General features: G+C 42.5%; 1 protein-coding gene across 1 annotated transcript; it reads left to right on the top strand.

Moving 5' to 3' along the window:
• The first annotated feature begins 311 nt into the window (after window positions 1-311).
• On the top strand, window positions 312-12,650 carry CUNH19orf18 (chromosome unknown C19orf18 homolog). The gene is made up of 6 exons (XM_053906478.1): window positions 312-2,688; window positions 3,744-3,785; window positions 6,477-6,569; window positions 7,188-7,290; window positions 10,814-10,980; window positions 12,364-12,650. The coding sequence occupies exons 1-6, from the start codon at window positions 2,532-2,534 to the stop codon at window positions 12,477-12,479; spliced, it is 678 nt and encodes a 225-aa protein (XP_053762453.1). The 5' UTR covers window positions 312-2,531; the 3' UTR covers window positions 12,480-12,650.
• Window positions 12,651-22,480: the final 9,830 nt, after the last annotated feature.

The following is a 22,480-nucleotide window of genomic DNA, read 5'->3' as shown; positions in this document are numbered from 1 at the left end:
CATGGGGATGTAATGTACAGCATAGTGACTAAAGTTAATAATATTATATTGCATATGTAATGCTATAGTTGCTATGAAAGTAGACCTTAAAAGTTCCAATCTCAGGGCGCCTGGGTGGCTCAATTGGTTAAGCGGCCGACTTCGGCTCAGGTCATGATCTCACAGCTCGAAGGCTCGTGAGTTCAAGCCCTGCGTCGGGCTCTGTGCTGACAGCTCAGAGCCTGGAGCCTGTTTCAGATTCTGTGTCTCCCTCTCTCTGACCCTCCCCCGTTCATGCTCTGTCTCTCTCTGTCTCAAAAATAAATAAACGTTAAAGAAATTAAAAAAAAAAGTTCCAATCTCAAAAAAGTTTTGTAACTGTGTGGTGATAGAGGTTAGCTAGACTTATTGTGATCATTTTGCAGTGTGTACAAATATCAAGTCATGGTTGTACACCAGAAACTAATATGATGTTTTGTCAATTAGAACTCAAAAAACTACGATACAATCTACTTTGTGGTGTCTCAACATCATTAACAATACTAATTGGGATGGATAACGCTTGCCACCCAGGTTGTGACGATGTGAAAGATGACTGGTATTGCTTGACTAGCCACCAAAGGCAAACTTTGATAAAGGTGACAACTAGGAAGAGTTATATTAGGCATGTGAGGGGGGTGTGGGACCCAGTTCTCAACCAGGGATCCCATTTGGTGGGAGAAAGCCAAGAGAACAGGTTGGGCACTCTGGATTTAAGGGAATCTGTTGGAAAGTTTTGGTTATGTTATGAAAGACCTTTATCTCTTAGCCCAATTCTCATAGCTTGACCTGATCTACACATCTGTCAGTATCATTAACCCATAGTGGTATTCTGATGGTACAATTCATCCAGCTGGGCTGAGTGCATGGGATATATGAGTCAATTCAAGAACCAAGTCTGGGAAAAGCCAGGTGTTCACAGCCCTATGGTGTTCCTTAGGTGTTCCCTAAGGTGTTCCCAGGTGTTCCCTTTTCCTAAGGGAAAAGACTGGGCAAAGCAGCAGTAACCATTGGGAAGTTGGTATCCTAAAACCAACTCCAAAGAAAACAGTGTCCGTGGGGAGCCTGACAGTTCAAAATCAAGTCTAACGGCAGCAGTGCCCATAGGGAGATTGGAAGTCCAAAAACAAGTTCAAGGAGATACAGCAGATGAACTTATTCAGATGGGTTTGACCAGAGGCAGTTCTGAGATTGCAGGACTTCTAGAGAGTGGAAACCAAGTTCTTATATGGATCATCCTGTAGGCATGGCTGGATGAAAGGAAGACAGGAGTGGGAATTCAGGTGTTGTAAGAATTAAGCAAGAAGGTGGCAGTGGTCTGCTTCATGGGTATGTCTAGAGGGTCTTAACATTGTCATCTCACAAACATTCAGAAAGGATAGTTTGCCTTTGGGGTACAGTGCAAGTGGAACCAATTTCTAAACCTAGGAAGCTTTACAAGCATCAAAAGATCTGGTCTCTTATTGTAACTGGTAGAGGTGAATCGAAACGTGCTGTCTATATTTTGAGAACTACTGGATGGACAAAGGACAAGTATACGGGACAACCTTCTTCTATGCTATCTACTTTTTAATCCCATTTCCATATTTTGAGATGATTCAGTTAATCTCCTTTATTTTATTTTATTTTTTTAAAGTTTATTTATTTTGAGAGAAAGAACACAAGTGGGGTAGGAGCAGAGAGAGAGAGAGAGAGAGAGAGAGAGAGAATCCCAAGCAGGCTCCACACAGCCAGCACAGAGCCTGATGTGGGGCTCCATCCCACGAACTCTGAGATCATGACCTGAGCTGAAGTCGGACGCTTAACTGAGCCACCCAGGCGCCCCTCAATTAATTTCCTCTAAAAAAACTTTTGGAGGCAGCCCCTGGAGTCTAGTTTTCTGAACGGTACCCATCAGGTGGATGTGTACTGAATTGCTTTTTTGCAAATGCTCTCCAGAACTAACGCTCAGTACTAACGCTATTTTTGAGCTTTGCATGGATTTCGTTATTTGAATATTGTTATAACGCTGTGAGGTACGTGCTATTTCTTCCTTCTGTTTTACAGATGAGGAAGCTGAAGTCCAAAGGGGTTAAGTAACCTGATCAAGCAAAAATGCGTAGGAAGGCAGAGATTAGGATTAGAAGTCAGGCATCTGACTACAGAGCCCTACTGCATTCTGTTTGCTTCTTATGGTATGTCCCATTGAATTGTAACTGATCTTTTCTGCCTCCTCACTGGTCTCTATACTCCCTGAGGGGAGGGCCCTGGTATTATCCATATCTATACCCACAGATGTGCCTCCTTCTCCCACACCCCATCCTGTTAGTCTCCCCATTGGCTGACTTGGTTCCGTGAAGGAAGGCTGTGTTGGCAACGTCAGCTGACCTCACACTGGTGGCTCCAAGTCAGAACGCAAACATTCTGTAGAGAGCAGAGTTTCTTAGTTTCTCAGAGAAATATAGGGCAGAAACTGCACTATAGCTAAATATTTCCTTTTCTCCATGTGATAAAAGACTAACAGTTTTGGAGTGATGGACAAGGTTCAGAGTTCTTTCACCTTTCTAGTTTTGTTTTTAATGGAATGGCCACCTTTATGCTTGCCTTATGAAGGTGAGTTCAAACCAGTTGAACTAGCAACAGGCTTAATGGGTAGCTTCAACCATTGTTTTTACTTGTTTCAGGGGAAGTAAAAAGGGTTAATCATATTTCACTGCTACCAGTTTTCTTTTCAAGGCTACAATCAGTCACAAACATCCACAAATATCACTAAGCAGGAAAGTGTTTCCTCAAGACTCAGAGGTAAGTAATTGTATTACTCATTTGGTGAAATGAGAACCGTAGACTGGGGTCCTCTCATCTGCTGTATGAATGTGTCTTTTCTTGTGTATTTGTTAGGAGCATGGTCCATACAATAATATAATTAGATAAGCATTGCTTGGAAATTAATCCAATATTATTCTGTCTCTGGAAACTTGGAAATTAATCCGATATTATTCTGTCTCTGGAAGCTGTGCTTTCTCTTTAGGGACTGCTTTGCTTCTCTTTTATTTCACTTGGCACACACAGAAACCTTGACCAAATCAGAGTGGTTTGAATGTGTCTGTATGACTTTAATTGTAATTGGGTATACGTTTGGCAGTAGACCATACAAGTCCAGATACAGATGTTTTATGAGTGTAAAATATTCTTTATAATCATCTGTCTTCTATGCTTTGCATTTTGAGTCCTCAAGGGAACTTTGTTTATCTCAAAACAGAGAAACTGACCCTGCCAATCTGTGAAATCAGGCAGCAGCTCTTTGTGAAGATATGTGGTACTTATAAACAATCTCTATTCTGTACAAGGGAAATGCCATCTGCACAGTATAAAAGCATCTAATTTCTGTAGGAGGAAAGGGTATTGCCGTGGCTTTCTGGCACTGGCTCTCTGACTTTCTGATGACCGCCCAGACCCCTTCAACTCTGGGCTAAATCTATCAGGTCCTCAACCAGCTCACGTGACTGCAAAAACAGACCAGAAGCCAAATACATTATGTTCTTAACACCCCATATTCGTGGATGCAAACAGAACACCATGCTTTTCCAAATTAAGCCACATATTTCTATAAGGCATTGTAATAAATGTATTAACGACATTTACCATCTTAGCTTTCAGGTCCCCTTGTCTAATACAAGTTATTTCTTTATTTTCCTAAATCCATCTTGAACTTGTCTCTTCTCTCTGATCCTTTGAACGACTTTGAGCTCTGAAACCTCCTATGCCCACGCAATTACCAGGCAACAATGGTAAGTCAAGGGGTCTTGGAGGGTGGCTGGGATACAGGGACATTCCCAAGGCTGTTGTGGTCTATGGCTCCAGAGGGCGCCTCACGGTGGTCAGCACTAATCTGTACAGCTCTTTGTGCAAATTAGAAAAAGGAGCGCCCTCTGGATGGTTGGGTTAGTCATGATGCCACTAGGAGCAGATTCTAAAATAGCACAGATGTTGAAGCATCAGGAAATACAGTTGATCTTAAAAATGTGATTAATACGTCCAGCCATCCCAAACACATCGTTAATTTTTCTAAAATTCAGCTATGAATATCTCACCTGCCTGTTCACCCCACTACCCAGAGATCAGGAGGCCTGCATCCTAATCTTTACTTTGAAACTAACTTGTGTTGGGAGCTTGCACTAGAGGTTTGCACAGCTAAGACCTCTGCTGTGCCTGAGCTTCGGGTCCCAGGTGCAGGTTCCGATATGGAGATAGAGGACAGAATTGTTTTAGATCACTGGAAGACTCCAATTTTCTCTGTAACCCTGAGCTCTTGGTTATATGGAAAGAAGCCTAACTCATAATAAGGAAATACTCATTCCAGTTTTCAGCTATCATGTTGAAAGTGAGCAAAATGTTTCATTAAAAAAAAAAATGGCAAAGGATTTGGGAAATATCTCATATTTTTTTCTAATTGAAGTATAATTAACATATAATATCCTACTAGTTTCAAGTGAATATAATCTCATATGTAGGCTAGGAATGAGTGCAACGTCTATAGAGGGCAATTGGTGATTCTTATAAATATAAAAAGAATGTATTCACTTTTTGCCCTAGAGTGATGAAATATACCTGGGATTTATTTTAATCAGGTATGATAAGACATACAGACATGGAAATGATTGTCATGAAGGAAGAACATTATACTCACACACTCCTAGAAGCAAGAGGTGGGGGAGGCAAGAGGGGAGAGCTTGGCCCAGAGTCTTTATTGGTGTTTTCATGGGAAGGAGTGAGTGAGGTAGGTACACAGAGTAGTGGATAGTTGGATGATTTTGGTGGACTCTAGGCTATAGGAGTGGTTCCTAGTTGTCCAGTACCTGGCCCTGGGATAATTTAGGTCAGGGGAAACATTGGCTTGGTGTGTGAGAGTTTGATAAAGAAGGTGGCTGAGGGTGTGGGCTCTGGATTGGTTGGTTTATATCAAAGGCACACTTGAAGGGGAGTTGTTTGCAATCTGTAGCAAATAGCCCTGGGAGGGTTGGTCTGTCCAGGATCAAGCCAGTAAATGCCAGAGCATCAATATACAGAAAATATGGGCATCTGTCTGGTTCATTTGGTGGAGTGTGTGACTCTTAGTCTCGAGCTTGTGAGTTCAAGCCCCATGCTGGGTGTAGAAATTACTTAAAAGTAAAATATCTTTAAAGAAAATTAAAAAATATGGAGAACACACAGAGGGTTACTGGAGGGGTTGTGGGAGGGGGATGGGCTAAATGGGTAAGGGGCATTAAGGAATCTACTCCTGAAATCATTGTTGCAGTATATGCTAACTTGGATGTATTTTAAAAAAAAGAAATAAAATAATTTGGAAGGACAAAAAAAATAAAAAAAATATATAGCCATTATACCTAGAAGTTTCATTTCTTGGACATTTTATTTATAAATGTGTTTCTCATTTACCTACCACACTTACTCTCCTTCTGCTTGGTGACTTTCTCATCTATTTTTTCTGCTCTGCAAAACCCCCAGCATGTTTACCTCTGCCTCACCCTCGGGGGATGACCTTGTTACCTCCATCACTGGCAAAATACAAGCGGTCAAAACAGAGTATCGCCACCCCATCCCCATCCCTGCTCCATCTACCTGCAATTGCACCCTCTTTCTCTGCCTTCCTTCCGGTCCAGCCCAAGCACTAGCCCTGCGGGTGTGCCAACTTCCGGCTCCGCCAACCCTCCGCACTACCGGAAGTTCTCTCCCCGTTTCCTGTGGTATTGCAATTTAACATATCACTTCCCTTCTCCTGTGAACGTGCTGCCGGTTCTCCCATCTGAGAAAGCAAAACCCATCTGTGGATCCCTCAGCCCTTCTGGGAGCTGCCCTCATTTCTCCCCCTACAACACCAGAGTTCCTCAAAAGAGTTCCTAAAACTCACAGTCTCCAATTCCTTTCCTCCTGTTCTCTCTTGAACTGTTTCGGTCACTCTGGCATTCCCCCCTCCCCACGTGGCTAGCACCGCTGTGGTCTAGGTCTCCAGTGACCTTCCTGTGGCCAAACCCAGCGGCCAGTTTTTAGTACTCATTATACTGAAACCATCTGTAGCCCATTTTTTTCCTCCCTGCCCCAGAATTTCATTTTGAAAGCCTGAAAGCATACAGAAGGGTAGAGAAAACCATAGAATGAACACCCATATTTCCCACGTTTGAGGTCTGCAATCAAGCATTTTACACCGCTAGACTTTTCACAGTCCAGGTTCTTTTTGTCAGGCTCAGGTGACCTTTCATTGATGGGTGAAACTCAGGGCGTTTTTCAGTTCAGTTGCTGAACTCTTTCTGTGCTAGGGAAGGGACAGACAGTGAGGGAAGGCCAAGTACAGGACGAAGAGTAATCACCTCAATTTATCAAGGTTTTACAAGTGGCTGAATAATGTACTTACTTTGCCAATTGCTCTTTTGTCCAGTTTGTACAAACAATAACTCTCTGGTTATTATTTTTTTTAATCCCAGGTAATGGGAAGGGTGATACACATAACCCTATAAAGACTAATGGGAGTCTAACAACCTATGCAGCACCCCTGAACGCTGATACCTGGAATGCAGGTTTGTGGAATTGCATTCACTTTTTTACGTTTATTTATTTACTGTGTGTGTATGTGTCGGGGGGAGACAGAAAGAGAGGGAGACAGAGAATCCAGAAGCAGACTCCACGACATGGAGCCTGATGCAGAGCTCCAACTCATGAACAGTGAGACCATGACCTGAGCCGAAGTTGGTTGCTTAACCGCCTGAGCCACCCAGGTGCCCCTGGAATTGCATTCGGAATCTCCCTAAGGTATCATCTCAGCACAGTGCTGCACACCCTGTACCATGAGTGCAGCGCCCAAGTCGTGAAACTAAAGCCACTCTCCTTTCAGCTACAGGGACAGCAGGTGCTGCTGTACTGAGTCAGGGGTCCTGTATCTCTACAGAGTAAAAGAGGGTTTTGACAAAGGACAAGAGCCAGAGAAAGAAAAAGGAGTTAGGGATTACTTTATGTGGCAGTTCAAATTATATATGTTCCCTGTGCAATGTAGCCTCCATATTTTTAAAAATTAAGGGTGCTGTTTGTTATGGTACTTCTGATTTTGTCTCCCATTCCCCTTTGGAATAACAATATGCTTAACCAATATATTAACCGATAGACACAAGTAAAATGAAATCTTTTCTTTCCATTTTTAGCACTGATTCCACGTAGACCTGCTCTTGTTCAAGTAATTGTGATTGCGTGTATAGCCTTCAGCATTGCTCTGATATGTGGAATCAGTATTTCCTATGTGATATAGTAGGTATATACTAAGTAACATTTACCATCCTTAAGTAAGACATAATAGATTAACTAGGTTATTATTCAGTAATGATAATGATAATAATGATGATGATAATTCTTATAATCGTTAAAGTATTATGGTCATCCTGAATTTCCACATCAGGGTTTTTCAGAATATGGACTGTACTCATGTTGGATCATAATACAAATGGAAAAAAGTGAAATAGGACAGAATACAATTTAGTAGGATAGAAAATATTAGAAAGCATTACAAGTCTTAACATAAATGCTCATTTTTTAACTTTTCAGACAAACAGATACACAGTTATGAGGTAAAACATATTTCTTACTGTGGATCATGGTCAAAATGTTTGAAAACCACTGTCTGAGATGATGGCATCCTTCCAAAACATGGTGTTCTAAAGAGAACTTGATACTTTGGAAGGAACCTTAGTGCAAAGCAGAAAAGAGTGATCACTCTCTTTTTCGTTAGATATTTATTATCTAGGAAAACAGTAGCATTTGGGGAAGATACTTCATCTTGTTTGCACAAATAAAGTTTGTGGTCAAACTCTTTTAAGTGATGTGATCATTTTGAAATTAGTGTTAGACAAAAATGATCTGCACTGTGACGTGATGCTACTCTGACCAGAACTATATATACTGATTCCTTCTCCAGGATTCAGTGCTGGGATTCCATTCTATCCCATCAGAAACAGTGTAGGCGCCTGGATGGTTGGGTTGGTTGAACCTCCGAATTCAGCTCAGGTCTTGATCTCACAGTTCTCACGAGTTCAAGCCCTGCATCCGGCTCTCTGCTGTCAGCACAGAGCCCACTTTGGATCCTCTGTCCCCCCACACTCCTGCTCCTCCCTGACTCATGCTTTCTCTTTCAAAAATGAATAAACACTAAAAAAAGATTGCAAAGATAATGACTCTTAAAAAAAAAAAAAAACCAGCTTGAGGAAGTAGTAAATTACTTGCTCTATTGGAATTGAGTATGAACACAAAGAGCCTGTTGCCATGTGTTGGGTATTTTAAGGTGGCCACTTTAGGACCACTTCACAGTATGTCCAGTGAAGGCAAATAAGACTAAAGGTAAAGTTGAAGACATTTACTAATGAGAGAGTGTAAGCAGCATGTTTAGTTCTGGGACATCTAGTGCGGTGATCTTTCACTCAGTTTATGTCATTGCAATTTCAGCTTCTTTTCAGTAGTGTACACAAAGATGTTAGCATACATAGAGTTTTCTATGAGAATTCCCTCAAATGTATCCTCCAGGACTTGCAGTATCCAATTCAGTTGCTGAGCTAATGTCAACTCTCACAGCTTTTACATTCATGCTACTCAGAGGCCACAGCAAGTTATTTTAGAGCATGAGGCAAAAGGAAAAATACATGTTCCAAAGTTACGTGTTTTTTTTTTTTTAATTTTTTAAAAAAATATTTTCTTTTTTTTTTTTAACGTTTATTTATTTTTGAGACAGAGAGAGACAGAGCATGAACGGGGGAGGGTCAGAGAGAGGGAGACGCAGAATCTGAAACAGGCTCCAGGCTCTGAGCTGTCAGCACAGAGCCTGACGCGGGGCTCGAACTCACAGAGTGCGAGATCATGACCTGAGCTGAAGTCGGCCGCTCAACCGACTGAGCCACCCAGGTGCCCCATTTTTAATTTTTTAAAATTTATTTTGAGAGAGAGAGAGAAAGTGTGAGCAGGGGAGGTGCGGAGAGGAGAAAGAAGAGAGCAAGAATCCCAAGCAGGCTCTACACTGCCAGCCCCAATGCAGGGCTCGAACTCACAAACTGTGAGATCATGACCTGAGCCTAAGTCAGATGCTTAACTGACTGAGCCACCCAGTTGCCCCAGCAAAGCACATGTTTTCATGTAATTTTTAGTGGTGAATTTTTTCCAGAAGAGGTTTTGAAAATACTGTTGGTAAGTTTCATTCATTTAAATTAGGAAGGTAAAATTATAATAAACTCTGTTTCTTGCATAGATAAAATATTTAAACTTAACATAAGGTGCATTTTGATACACTACTTTTCAAATTGGTAATACATTATCAACTTTAGTGTTTTGGAAAAGAATATCCACTTAAAAACACAAAAAACATGTATATAGGGACTCACATCTTTCTTTTGACTCTGGTTCCCATATGGTTCATCACAGCACTGTTGGATCTTATGTTTATTTAAAATTTTGATATTTGGTTTATCATGGATTTTTTTCCCCATTCATTTCAGCTTGTTAAAAGATTGAGCTCAAATATTTATCATCACTACTGAGTTTTTTGGCACCCCCTTAAATTTTATAACTGGAATCAAGACATTGGGATGAGACCAGGATTTGGATGATTACTGTTAATCATGTTTAGGATCAGACCAGTTCTTCCTGATTATGTATGTCAAACAGAGTTAGGAAGATATGTATATTAGCAAAAAGGAAATCCCTCTATTACTCCTTTTCATATCAAACAGAAGTAGCTGCTTGAAAATCCAATTCCAGGGCTGGATCTAGAACGCAGTGAGCAAGGCACTCACCTCGGGTGCAAAATTTAAGGGGTTGCCAAGAAATTCAGCCATCAAGATGAATAATATTTTGATTCAATATTTTATAAAACCTAAATTTATTTCAAAAAATATCCATGATGAACAAAATGCCAACATTTTATTTTGTTTTTATTTTTTGAAGTTTATTTTTATTTATTTTGAGAGAGAGAGAGAGAAGGCTGGGTAGGGGCAGAGACAGAAGGAGAGAGAGAGAATCCCAAGCAGGATCCTAGCTGTTAGTGCAGAGCCTGACACGGGGTTCAAACGCATGAACTGTGAGATCATGACCTGGACTGAAATCAAGAGTTGGACGCTTAACCTACTGAGCCACCCAGGTGCCCCCAAATTACCAACATTTTAAATATAGCCTCAGTAGCAGTGCTAGGCCAAGCCATGTTAGAGAGTGAACAAAAGGAAAAATCCCTAATACCTGTATGGACTTTATTTAAGAATGTTGATATTTTGTTCATTGTGGATTTCTTGCCATTCATTTTTCTTTAGTAAAATATTGCATTATGATATTATTTATCTTGAATATACTATTTATCTTGATTATGGGGTTTTGTACCCCACATGAGTTCCTTCCTCACCTCACCCAGTCCTGGCTGGGAACCACATTTGGCATTGTCAGTTACTCCTTTTCTGCCTATCAGCGCCCATTGGAGAGCAATCTGTTTCTGCCTCCCTCCCCCGCTTACTATCATGTACCAGTGACTCCTATTCAGTCAAAAGTCACAGGATTAGATGTGATAATTTACTGGGCACTTGGGTGGATCAGTCAGTTAAGCATTTGACTTCGGTTGGGGTCTTGATCTCACGGTAGCTTGTGAGTTTGAGCCCCGCATCGGGCTCTGTGCTGACAGCTCAGAACCTGGAGCCTGCTTAGGATTCTGTGTCTCCCTCTCTCACTGCCCCTCCCCTGCTTGCACTCTGTCTCTCTCTCAAAAAGAAATAAACATTAAAAAAAATTCCTCTACATTATTCTCCAGTCGGCTGGTCCAGGCTGAGGAAAGACAGCAACTTGCCTGGCTTTATAACAACGTCAGGATACCATTGCTGGGAGACAAGGACGAGGGCTCTGAGGATGAGAGCCAGGATGAGTCCACCTACCTACTTCCAGAGAACGAGAAGGAGCTGGAAAAGTTCATTCACTCAGGTGAACACCCGACCCACCAGTTTATCTTGTCAGATGCAAAGTCACATGAAAGCTGAGCGGGCAGTGATGGTTTGGTTTTCAAAGGCAAAGTTGGGTGGGATTTAATGGAGTTTGAGGTAATAAAGGTGAATATTCATAGCCACACCTACATAAATGAACTGTTCTCGTCAAATTATACAGAGGGGCAAATAGCCACGGACTGCAATTCCCAGGACCAAACACAGAGTTCAGGAGACAAAACTTGCCCCAGACCAAACACTTATCAGTGCGGTGTTATTGCTGAGCGTAGAACACAGCTAGACAGATGTCCTTCTTGCACCGTCTGCCTCCACCTGATGTGGGAATAGGATCCAGGTGCACAGAGCAGACCCTTGTGTGCGAGATGCTCACCATGCCTGCAAATCTTTGTGAGGAGAGGGCAGCACATGTGTTCATATGAACCTGCTTTTGTAGGAGTTCAGAGATTCTTGGATACTTGCTTTAAAAAATTCTAGAGCAAAAATATGTAGAGTGCAGTGTCTGATTCAACCACGTCTGTCATCCCTTGTATGCATCTCCTCTGTAACGGTCCCAGATGCGACAGTCAGAGACAGGCTGCAAGGCCAGGAGTATGGTGGTCAGTGATGCTCACTGATGCCAATGCTTACGCTTAGGAAATGGTTTTTCAATGTCTTTTCCTTACATTGAAGTATACATTTTTTTAAAGTTTTTATTTAAATTCCAGTTGGTTAACATACAGTGTAATAGTAATTTCAGGTACACAATATACATCAGCGCTTCTATATATCACCCAGTGCTCACCAGCAGTGCCCTCCTTAATCCCCATCACCTACATAACCCATCCCCCACCTGCCTCCCCTCTGGTCGCTAGCAGTTTGTTCTCTATAGGTAGGAGTCTGTTTCTTGGATTGCCTCCCCCTCCTTCCCCCCACCTTTGCTCATTTGTTTTTCTTAAATTACACATATGAGTGAAATCATATGGTAGTTGTCTTTGTCTGACTGACTTATTTCACTTAGCAGGATACAGTCTAGTTCCATCCATGTCACTGCAAATGGAAAGATTTCATTAATTTTTATGGCTGAGTAATATTTCTTTGTATCTATATACCACATATTCATTCATCAGCCAACATTCTTTTTTTTTTTTTTTTAAACTGGGCATTTATAAAGCCTGTATATAGGAAGTGGAAAAATAATTTAATTTTTTTTGGGGGGGGGAATAATTTTAAAATTCAAATTTCACCATCCTTTTCAGACAGATAGCTTTCATTATATCTTGAAAATTCTATTGTTTGTACCTTAATTTTTCCATGTTGTCCCTTACCTCTTTTGTCTCTATTCCTCATTTAATAGCATCTCAATAACATCATGTCTACGTTTTAGTTATTAGATCCAAAAGAAGAAAACATATGGAAAACAGACTGAATAAAGAACAGTCGTTATCAAGGGAAACAAGTCTAGATAATTCTATGCACAGTGTGAGCCTGGAGAATCTGTGAGAGCAAAGGAAAAGGACGCAGTATGCGCTAGCCAGCGTGGAGCCCACGGCTGCAGGGACAACCCACGATGGGGGACCTGAGTATGACTTACTCCTGGAGAGTTCTGTTCGGAGCACTCTAGAGAAGCCAACTGGAAGTATTTAAGAGAAAATAAATCCATACGCTCAACAATTCTTGCATAGTTCATTAATAATTATAACTTAATTGGAAAAGAGAAAAATCCAATTTCATATGTACAAAAGAGAGATTCTCAGAATTTTCTTTATCTTTTTTCTTAAAAAAATTTTTTTAATGTTTTTCAGGATTTTCTTTTCTTGCTCCTGAACAGGAGCACAAATCATTTCTTTGGGCACATTCCCAGGCCATGCTAAGGGATCTCTCTCATGATACAAAAGTTTTCCAGGGATATTATCTATCAGTTCCAGCACCTTGTCTCCGTTTTACTCAAAAGGAGACTGAAAATATCAAAATAGACACCACACTGGATTAAAGTGCAATCATCCCTGTTTTTAAGGAGCTGGGCCCTGGCGAGGAAAAAGGGCCTGCAGGCAAGTTGCTGTAAAGCACGGCCAGATGTGTTGGCTGCTGCAAAAGCTGGGAGCTGTGGAGAGGGACGGAAATACAAGAGTCAGGGCTCAATTCACATGGCTCAGTGCTTTGGAAAATGGTCTGATGGTTCCTCAAAAAGTTATACACAGAGTCACTATATGATCCAACAGTTCCACTCCTAGCGTCATATCCAAGAGAATTGAAAACACACACAGAAAAACCTAAACACAAATGTTCACAGCAATGTTATGCATAAGAGCAAGAAGGAGGAAACAACCCAAATGTCTCATCAACTGATAAAAAGATAAATAAAATGGGAATCTATCCATACAATGGAATATTCCTCAGCCAGAAGAAAGATAGAGATATTGATACATCAGGGGTGTCTGGGTGGCTCACTTGATTAAGTATATGACTCTTGATCTCAGCTCAGGTCATAATCTCATGGTTTGTGGATTCGAGCCCTGCGTGGAGTTCTGCGCTGACATTATGGAGCCTCCTTGGGATTTCCTCCCCCTCTCTCTCTTCCCTTACCCCACTGGTGTGCCCTCTCTCTCTCTCTCTTAAATAAATAAAAAAGAGGGGCACCTGGGTGGCTAAGTGAGTTGAGCATCTGACTTTGGCTCAGGTCATGATCTCACAGTTCAGGAGTTTGAGATCTGTGTTGGGCTCTGTGCTGACAGCTCAGAGCCTGAAGCCTGCTTCGGATGCTGTCTCTCCCTCTCTCTCTGCTCCTCCCCTGCTCATGCTCTGTCTCTCTCCTGTCTCTCAAAAACAAACAAATGTTAAAAATTTTTTAAATAAGAAAAAGAAATATTGATATATCTGCAACATAGAAAAACCTTGAAAACATGCTAAATGAAATAAATTAGACACAAAGGTCACACATTGTATGATTTTGTTTATACAAAATGCCCAGAATAATCACAGAGGCAGATCTACAGAGGCAGAAAGTGGATAAGTGTACAGGAAATGGCTGAGGGGAGAAAAGGAAATGACTGCTGATGGCTGTGGGGTTTCCATTTGGGGCAGTGAAAATGTGAAAATGTTTAAAAATTAGCTAGTTGTGGGGCACCTGGGTGGCTCAGTTGGTTAAGCATCCAACGTAAACATCTGTGTCTCCTTCTCTCCCTCCCCCACCCCTGGTCGAGCTCTGTCTCGCTCTCTGTCTTTTTCAAAAATAAACAAACATTAAAAATACATTTTGCTCTTTGGAAAATATTTGTTGAGTGGCCACCATGTGCTGGCAGCTTATTCATATGATAGACAATGTGGCCAAGCAAGTTTAAATATTTCTCAATAAATATTATGACTTCTGGATTACCTGTAGTGTACAATGTATCTGAAGGAGTAGGTACCAACTCTAAGAAACTCTCTGCCAGTGCCATCTGGTTATGCCCTATAATTTTTAAATTTTCTTTATTATTTAATTTATTTTTAAATTTATATCCAAGTTAGTTAGCATATAGTGCAACAGTGATTTCAGGAGTAGATTCCTTAATGCCCCTTAGCCCATCCCCTGTCCCACAACCTCTCCAGTAACCCTCTGTTTGTTCTCCATATTTAAGAGTCTCTTATGTTTTGTCCCCCTCCCTGTTTTTATATTATTTTTGCTTCCCTTCCCTTATGTTCATCTGTTTTGTATCTTAAAGTCATCATATGAGTGAAGTCATATGATACTTGTCTTTCTCTGACTAGTTTTGCTTAGCATAATACCCTCCACTTCCATCCATGTAGTTGCAAATGGCAAGATTTCATTCTTTTTGATTGCCGAGTAATACTTAGAGAGAGAGAGAGAGAGAGAGAGAGAGAGAGAGAGAGAGACACCACATCTTCTTTATCCATTCATCCATCAGTGGACATTTGGGCTCTTTCCATACTTTGGCTATTGTTTATAGTGCTGCTATAAACATTGGGGTGCATGTGCCCCTTCGAAACAGCACACCTATATCCCTTGGATAAATATCTAGTAGTGCAACTGCTGGGTCCTAGGGTAGTTCTATTTTTAATTTTTTGAGGAACCCCACACTGTTTTCCAGAATGGCTGCACCCGTTTGCATTCCCACCAGCAGTACAAAAGAGATCCTCTTTCTCTGCATCCTCACTAACATCTGTTGTGCCTGAGTTGTTAATGTTAGTCATTCTGACAGTTGTGAGGTGGTATCTCATTGTGGTTTTGATTTGTATTTCCCTGATGATGAGTGATGTTGAACATTTTTCATATGTCAGTTTGCTGTCTGGATGTCTTCTTTGGAAAAGTGTCTATTCATATGTTTTGCCCATTTCTTCACTGGATTATTTGTTTTTAGGGTGTTGAGTTTGATAGGTTCTTTATAGGTTTTGAATACTAATCCTTTATCTGATATGTCATTTGCAAATATCTTCTTCCATTCTGTCGGTTGCCTTTTAGTTTTGTTGATTGTTTCCTTCGGTGTGCAGGAGCTTTTTATTTTGATGAGGTCCCAATAGTTAAGTTTTGCTTTTGTTTCCCTTGCCTCTGGAGATGTGTTGAGTAAAAAGTTGCTGCGGCCAATGTCAAAGAGGTGTTTTCCTGATTTCTCCTGAAGGATTTTGATGGCTTCCTGTCTTACATTTAGGTTTTTATCCATTTTGGGTTTATTGTTGTATATGGTGTAAGAAAGCGGTCCAGGTTCATTTTTCTGCATGTCGCTGTCCAGTTTTCCCAGCACCACTTGCTGAAGAGACTGTCTTTATTCCATTAGATATTCTTTCCTGTTTTGTCAAAGATTAGTTGGCCATATGTTTGTGTGTCCATTTCTGGGTTCTCTATTCTGTTCCATTGATCTGAGTGTCTGTTTTTGTGCCAGTACAATACTGTCTTGATGATTACAGGTTTGTAATACAGCTTGAAGTCTGCCCTGCAATTTTTTTTGCATTATTAATCAACAGGTGTTTATTCTCTCTCAGTGCTGGAAGTCAGAAGTCTGAGATTAAGGGTCTCAATAGGGCTGGTGTCTCCTCAGACCTCTTTCCTTGCCCCATAGTGGCCGTCCTATCTCTCCTGGGAAAGACAAACTCTCCTGGTAGCGAGGTGGTCCTGGAGGAGGCAGGTCCCAGAAGGTGGGGAGGCCAGGGTCCAGTATACCTCTGTGCCTCCGGAATCCATTGAGGGTTGTGGCCAGGCCCTCTGGGCACTGTCAGCCAACCTGGTACATATTCCAGTGTTGGTTCTGTGAGCAGTGCACCCCATCCCGAATATAGACGCCAGCATGAGAGGCTGGACTGCTTTTCATTATATCGAGTAAACAAGGGAAGAACATGAGTCTTCATGGGCAAATGTCTCTTAGCAGAAACCGCTGTGCTATGGTGAGTTCTATGATGGCCCCCCCAAGATTCTCGCCCTTGGTGTTCACAGCTGTATCATTTCCTCCCTTGAGTGTGTCTCTGCGAATATGAAAATGTGACATGTAGCATTCCCATGACTAGGCGGAGGTGATAGGATAGTTGCTCTTTTATTGCTACATTACAGAAGACTCTGACTTAGCAAATTGGAGAGACACATCCCCAAGTCGTTAGGGACTGGCTCAATGCAGGGAAAAACTTGTGCTAATCAACACAGTATGAAGGCTTGAGGCCTTCTTGGATCTTTTCCGGGCATATACATCTCCTCTGGTGTGTGTGTGTGTGTGTGTGTGTGTGTGTGTGTGTGTGTGTGTGTTTTCCCCAATTCTGCAGTACACATGTCTTAATTTTCCTAAAGGTCTCACACCCGCTTCTTCTCAGGGCATAAATGTTCTGTTGTATTCCTCTGCCTAATCTATCCCCGGCACCTGCTGGACTGCTGTCTTCCTGCAGCTATCCTGAGTTTGGAACCTGCCAATATCCTTACTGGCCTCCTACCTGGTTTCCAAACTATTGCCACCATTCCCATCAGCGCAGAGGCAGGAGATGCAGAAACTGGTCCTATCCTCAGCCTTCAGACAAGTTAGAACATTGCAATCAAGCCCCACTGTTTTCCATCCTTCCTGGGTTTCTACAGACCTTCAACTGATTTGTAAGGACTCAAAGTATTTTGGTTAGCATGTTTTTGTTTATTCGAGTGTTTTTAAACGTAGCAAGGGCCTGTAGTTCCATAATCTGCCATTTACTGATGTCACTCTGATTTAAGGTTAAACTTGCAAAATTGGTTTTCTTTTTTTTTTAGTTTTTAAATTTTTTAGTTTTGAGAGAGAGAGAGAGAGACAGAGCATGAGCAGGGGAGGAGCAGAGAGAGAGGGAGACACAGAATCTGAAGCAGGCTTCAGGTCTGAGCTGTCAGCACAGAGCCCGATGCAGGGCTTGAACCCATGAACTGTGGGATCATGACCTGAGCTGAAGTCGGACGCTTAACCTACTGAGCCACCCAGGCACCCCTCAAAATTGTTTTCCTTATTGGCATAGTGGGCCTTTTGGAATTCTTGTCATCTATACAGAAGTTTTGCATTCTTTTGAGATGATTTTTGTCTCACTAATTTGTGGGACTTACTTATTAACTGAATTTATTAATTATGTAGCTGCTTTTTTATTTTTAAAATTTAAAAAAATTATTTATTTAAAAATTTTTTTTATTTTTTTATTAAAAAAATTTTTTTTAGCGTTTATTTATTTTTGAGACAAAGAGAGACAGAGCATGAATGGGGGAGGGTCAGAGAGAGGGAGACACAGAATCTGAAACAGGCTCCAGGCTCCGAGCTGTCAGCACAGAGCCCGATGCGGGGCTTGAACTCATGGACCGTGAGATCATGACCTGAGCCGAAGTCGGCCGCTTAACCGACTGAGCCACCCAGGCGCCCCTAAAAATTTTTAATGTTTATTTATTTTCAAGAGAGGGACAGACAGCAAGCAGGGGAGGGGCAGAGAGAGAGGGAGACACATAATCTGAAGCAGGCTCCAAGCTCTGAGCTGTCAGCATAGGGCCTGGCGTGGGGCTCAAACTCATGAACTGTGAGATTGTGACCTGAGCCGAAGTTGGACGCTTAACCGACTGAGCCACCCAGGAGCCCCTTTAAATTTTTAAAAAATCTTTATTTATTTTTGAGAGAGAGAGTGAGACAGAGTGCAATCAGGGAAGGGACACAGAGAGGGAAGTACAGAATCCAAAGCAGGCTCCGGGCTCTGAGCTGTCAGCACAGAGCCCAACGTGGGCCTCAAACCCGTGAACCATGAGATCATGACCTGCCCTGAAGTCGGACACTTATCCTACTGAGACACCCAAGTGCTCCTGGACTTTTAGTTTATAACTGCCTTCCCAATTTACCTCTTTTCTTATTTTTAAAAAATGTATTTATCCTTTGTTCTCCATAATTGCCTGTGGCTTTGCTGCAGCTTCTTTGTCCTGGATTGCAATTCTCTTTTATTCCTCAATAAAGCTTTTGCTGGAAAAATAACTGACAGTTGTTATTTTTAAGGTTAACAATTTGAAAATTACTTTTGATTTCTTAATTTTGAAAGTTAGAAATGTAAAATAGTCAAATATATTTTAACATAAAACATGTAACTGGATTGTCTAAATAGCATTTTAAAACAATATGTTTACATGGATGCTATAAAAAGCAATCATTTCTAAAAAACTTCCATACCTTCAACAAACTCAATGGCAATGCTATTTTTACATGAAAGAGCTATTTCTTCTCAGAGAGTCTTATGCCCAGGTAAACCAGGATTTTCTGGTCTTTTTAAAGTCTTTTAATTAGATGTATTAATATTCTTCACAGGCTCAATGTTTTCATAGTGAAATTGTCTCAATTGAATGGTACTCTATTACTTGGGAATGTGGAAACTTTTTTTTATGTTTTATTTTTATTTTTGAGAGAGGAAGAGAGAGAGCGTAAGCAGGGGAGTGGCAGAGAGCCAGGGAGACAAAGGATCCAAGGTGGGTTCTGTGTTGAGGGCAGAGATCCTGATTCAGGGCTCAAACCCATGAACACAGGAACACACAAGATCCGGACCTTAGCTGAAGTCAGCTGCTTAACCTACTGAGCCACCTTGACGCCCTTAGGGAATGTGCAATCTTTTAATGGTAAAACAAGATGATCAGCTCTAGAAACATTCCAATTCAAAAATCCCCAAATTATCCATGGACCACCAGCGACATCACTACTGAAGCTACTCAGAGATCTTTACTCTTTTCACCATCCAAAGTATTTCTCCAGAGACACTTCTGCCACCATCTTTGAATCACTACATAATCATAATTAATAACCTTCCTTAAAATTTGTTTTAATCGGGGCACTGGGTGGCCCAGTTGGTTAAGTATTCGACTCTCTGTTTTGGCCCAGGTCATGATCTCACAGTTCATAGGTTTTTGGAGCCCTGTATCGGGCTCCGTGCAGATGGTTCAGAGATAGTCTGGAATTCTCTCCCTCCCTCTCTGTCTGCCCCTCCCCTGCTCTCTCTCTCTCAATAGTAAATAAACTTAGAAAAATAAAATCTGTTTTAATTGTGGTATAATGATATATAACATTATATTAGTTTCAGGTGTACAACATAAAGACTGCATGTTTGTATACATTGTGAAATGATTACAATAACTCTAGTCAATTAATGTCCATCATCTCACAGTTACAAAAATTAATAGCTTTCTATAATTTGCATTTTACAACTGTTTTTCTGAGATAATATCAATTCCTCATGCGGTATAGAACTGTAATCACAGGGAAAATGATAATACTTCCCAGAAATGAGATGAGATCATGGATTTAAGATCCTCTTATATTTCGGGATTCAGAGCACCCTTTGCACGCATGCTCCACCTGTAACACTGCAGACGTTGTCCTATATCAAAATAAGTATTTCTTTCATTGTTCTCTTTTTGAGATCAATGTCAGATCTTAAAGGAAGTGAGTATAAGGACATTGAATAGGAAATGTGAATGGATAAAAGTGTTGCCCACCAAACTGGACACCATACATTCTACAGATCCATTTTTGTAGTCCTGCTTCAGGCTGGCACAACATCCTCCTCCATCTTTCTCGTCATGCCCCTATCTGGAGCATTCCTCTTGTCTCTAATTGAACATACAGTTCAGTTTCTTTTCTTTTTTTCTTTAAAAAAAAAAAATCTTTATTTGAGAGAGAGAGAGAGAGAGAGAGAGAATGAGAGAGAATGAGAGAGAATGAGAATGGAGGAGGAACAGAGACAGAGGGAGACACAGGATCCAAAGCAAGCTCCAGGCTCCGAGCTGCCGTCACAGAGCCTGACGTGCAGCTCCAACCCACGAACTGTGAGATCATGACCTGAGCCGAAGTCAGGTGCTTAACTAACTGAGCCACCCAGGCGTCCCACATATATTTCAGTTTCTAAAACTGGCTCTAATTCTTCAGAGCTCATACGTTTGAATTACAGTACGGTAATTTTTATTAGTTTCCTCTACCATTGGACACATTTTGTGACTAACTCTGAAATAATATGTGCATCTGGATCTGTAGCTTTTGGGAACATCTGGAAGAATACGTTTAGCTTCTGAGAGCATGCTGAGTTTCAGGGACTCTAAAACGACAGGTCTCTAAATAAATGATCCGTTGCTGCCAGACTATCCAGAAATCTCAGTACCGCCTCTTTAAGAAGGAGCTAAGACCCTCCTCCGCCCCGGGACCTGGAGTCGCCGTTTCCCAGCGCCCCTCGCGGCGGAGCTGGGCCTTTTCGATTGGAGGTGAGGTGCGAGCGCCCTTACAGCGCAGCCTGAGGCTCTATGAGAACTACATTGTCCAGAAAGTTCTGCGACGGAACCGGGGGGGGGGGGGGGGGGAGGGCGGAGAGACAGCGTTGCCCAGCCAATTAAGACCCAGAAAATTGCCGTTTGGTAGGGGGCACAAAACGTCGGGGAGAGACTTCCGGCGTCTTTCTAGTAATTACTTTGGCTACGCTGGAGTGTTGTCACCCGGGTCGAGGGTTAGGAGCGTTGGGGTTGGGACCAAGAGAACTGACCGAGAAGGCGCGAGGGGAGGAGCCGACCTCGGCGCGCAGCCAGGGGTCTGTGGCTCGACGACGCCGCCGGGCTGCCCGGCGCCGGGGCCGAGTGTCCCCTCCGCCCACAGAGTATCCCCTTCGCCCAGGTGAACGCGCGGCCGCCGGCCCTCCCCGCCCTCTCCCCACGCAGACCCTCGAGGCCCGAGCGCGGGGCACCTGCTCGCGTCCCTGCGGCCCAGGTCCCGGTGCCCGGGCAGGGGAGGAGCTCGAGGGCGGGGGCCCCGTGTCTGAGCGCCGACGTGACCGGGTGCGGGACGCATGGTGAGCGGCGATATTGAGATCTGTGCCTCAGGTTGAGCAGCCAGCACGAGGTCACCTGTCTCCTTTTCAGGACCGGGCAGGGGTACAGGGAGACCTGAGTCCATCGAACCCCACCATGGACTCATTCATCCAAGGCCAGTCTTTTTCCACATTTCCCATGGCTTCAGAAGCGGCTCTGGAACTCCAGGGACTGGAGGGCGTCTCAGTCCCTCACCCTGAACCGCATGTCCTGTGGATTGTGGTGTCTTGGGACTCCAGTGGTCTTCACTCGTCTTTGGGCCTAGGGACCCCAAAATAGGGTCCTAAGTCCATGCCAGGGGTTATATGGAGGTGTGCCTGTTCCAGCGGTCAGTGTAAACACATGTGGAAGTTTATTCCTAGATTTGATACCAGGATGTGCAAATTCTTAGAGGTAATACTGAGCTCAGAATAATCAGGAAACCACAAGACTTTCTTTCAGGTGGGAACAAAGAGCAGGGGGTTAGGAGTCAGGACTGCAGTGGCTGCCTGAAAACTTGGGTGTCTACTCTGGAGGTAGTGCGAAGTTTGCATCAGAAGAGGGAGGCGACCTTAACCAGGGTCTTCACAGGCTGCAACTGGATGCAGTATTAGGAGGCAAAAGCTGGGCTTGAGAAGGAGGAAGGACGATCAGGGTGGAGGCTACTGCCGAAGTCCAGGTGACTGTCAGTGGCCCAGTCATAGCTGAGATATGGTTGGATTCTGGATCTGTGTTTTTAAAGGGGCAACTAGATTTTCTGATGTGAACGCTGAAGGTGTGAAACAGAGTTCAGAGATGGGTTTTGGTCTTCAAGTAGGGAAGGGGGGTGCCTGGGTGGCTCTGTTGGTGAAGCAGCCTTCTCTTGATTTCAGCTCAGGTCATGATCTCATGGCTCATGAGATTGATCCAGGAGTCAGGCTCTTTGCTGACAGTGCGGAGCCTGCTTGGGATTCTCTCTCTCTTTCTCCCTCTCTCTCTGCCCCTCCCCTATGCACATGTGCTCTCTCTTTCTCACTCTTTCTCACAATAAATAAGTAAATAAACTTAAAAAAGTAGGGATGGAAGTTCCATCATCTGCCATGAGGAACTTGGTTATAGGAGCAGTATTCACTGGGGATATCAGGAACTGTGTTTTAACCCTGTTAAGTGTCTGAAATGTTTTGGAGACCACTAAGGGGAGGCCTTTAAGTGGGCAGCTGAATACGTAGGTCTGAAATATGGGGAG

Source organism: Panthera pardus, unplaced genomic scaffold (genome assembly GCF_024362965.1).
Source record: "Panthera pardus isolate Hobbes unplaced genomic scaffold, ASM2436296v1 HiC_scaffold_18, whole genome shotgun sequence".
NCBI lineage: Eukaryota > Metazoa > Chordata > Mammalia > Carnivora > Felidae > Panthera > Panthera pardus.
This window is presented reverse-complemented; position numbering and strand designations above follow the sequence as displayed.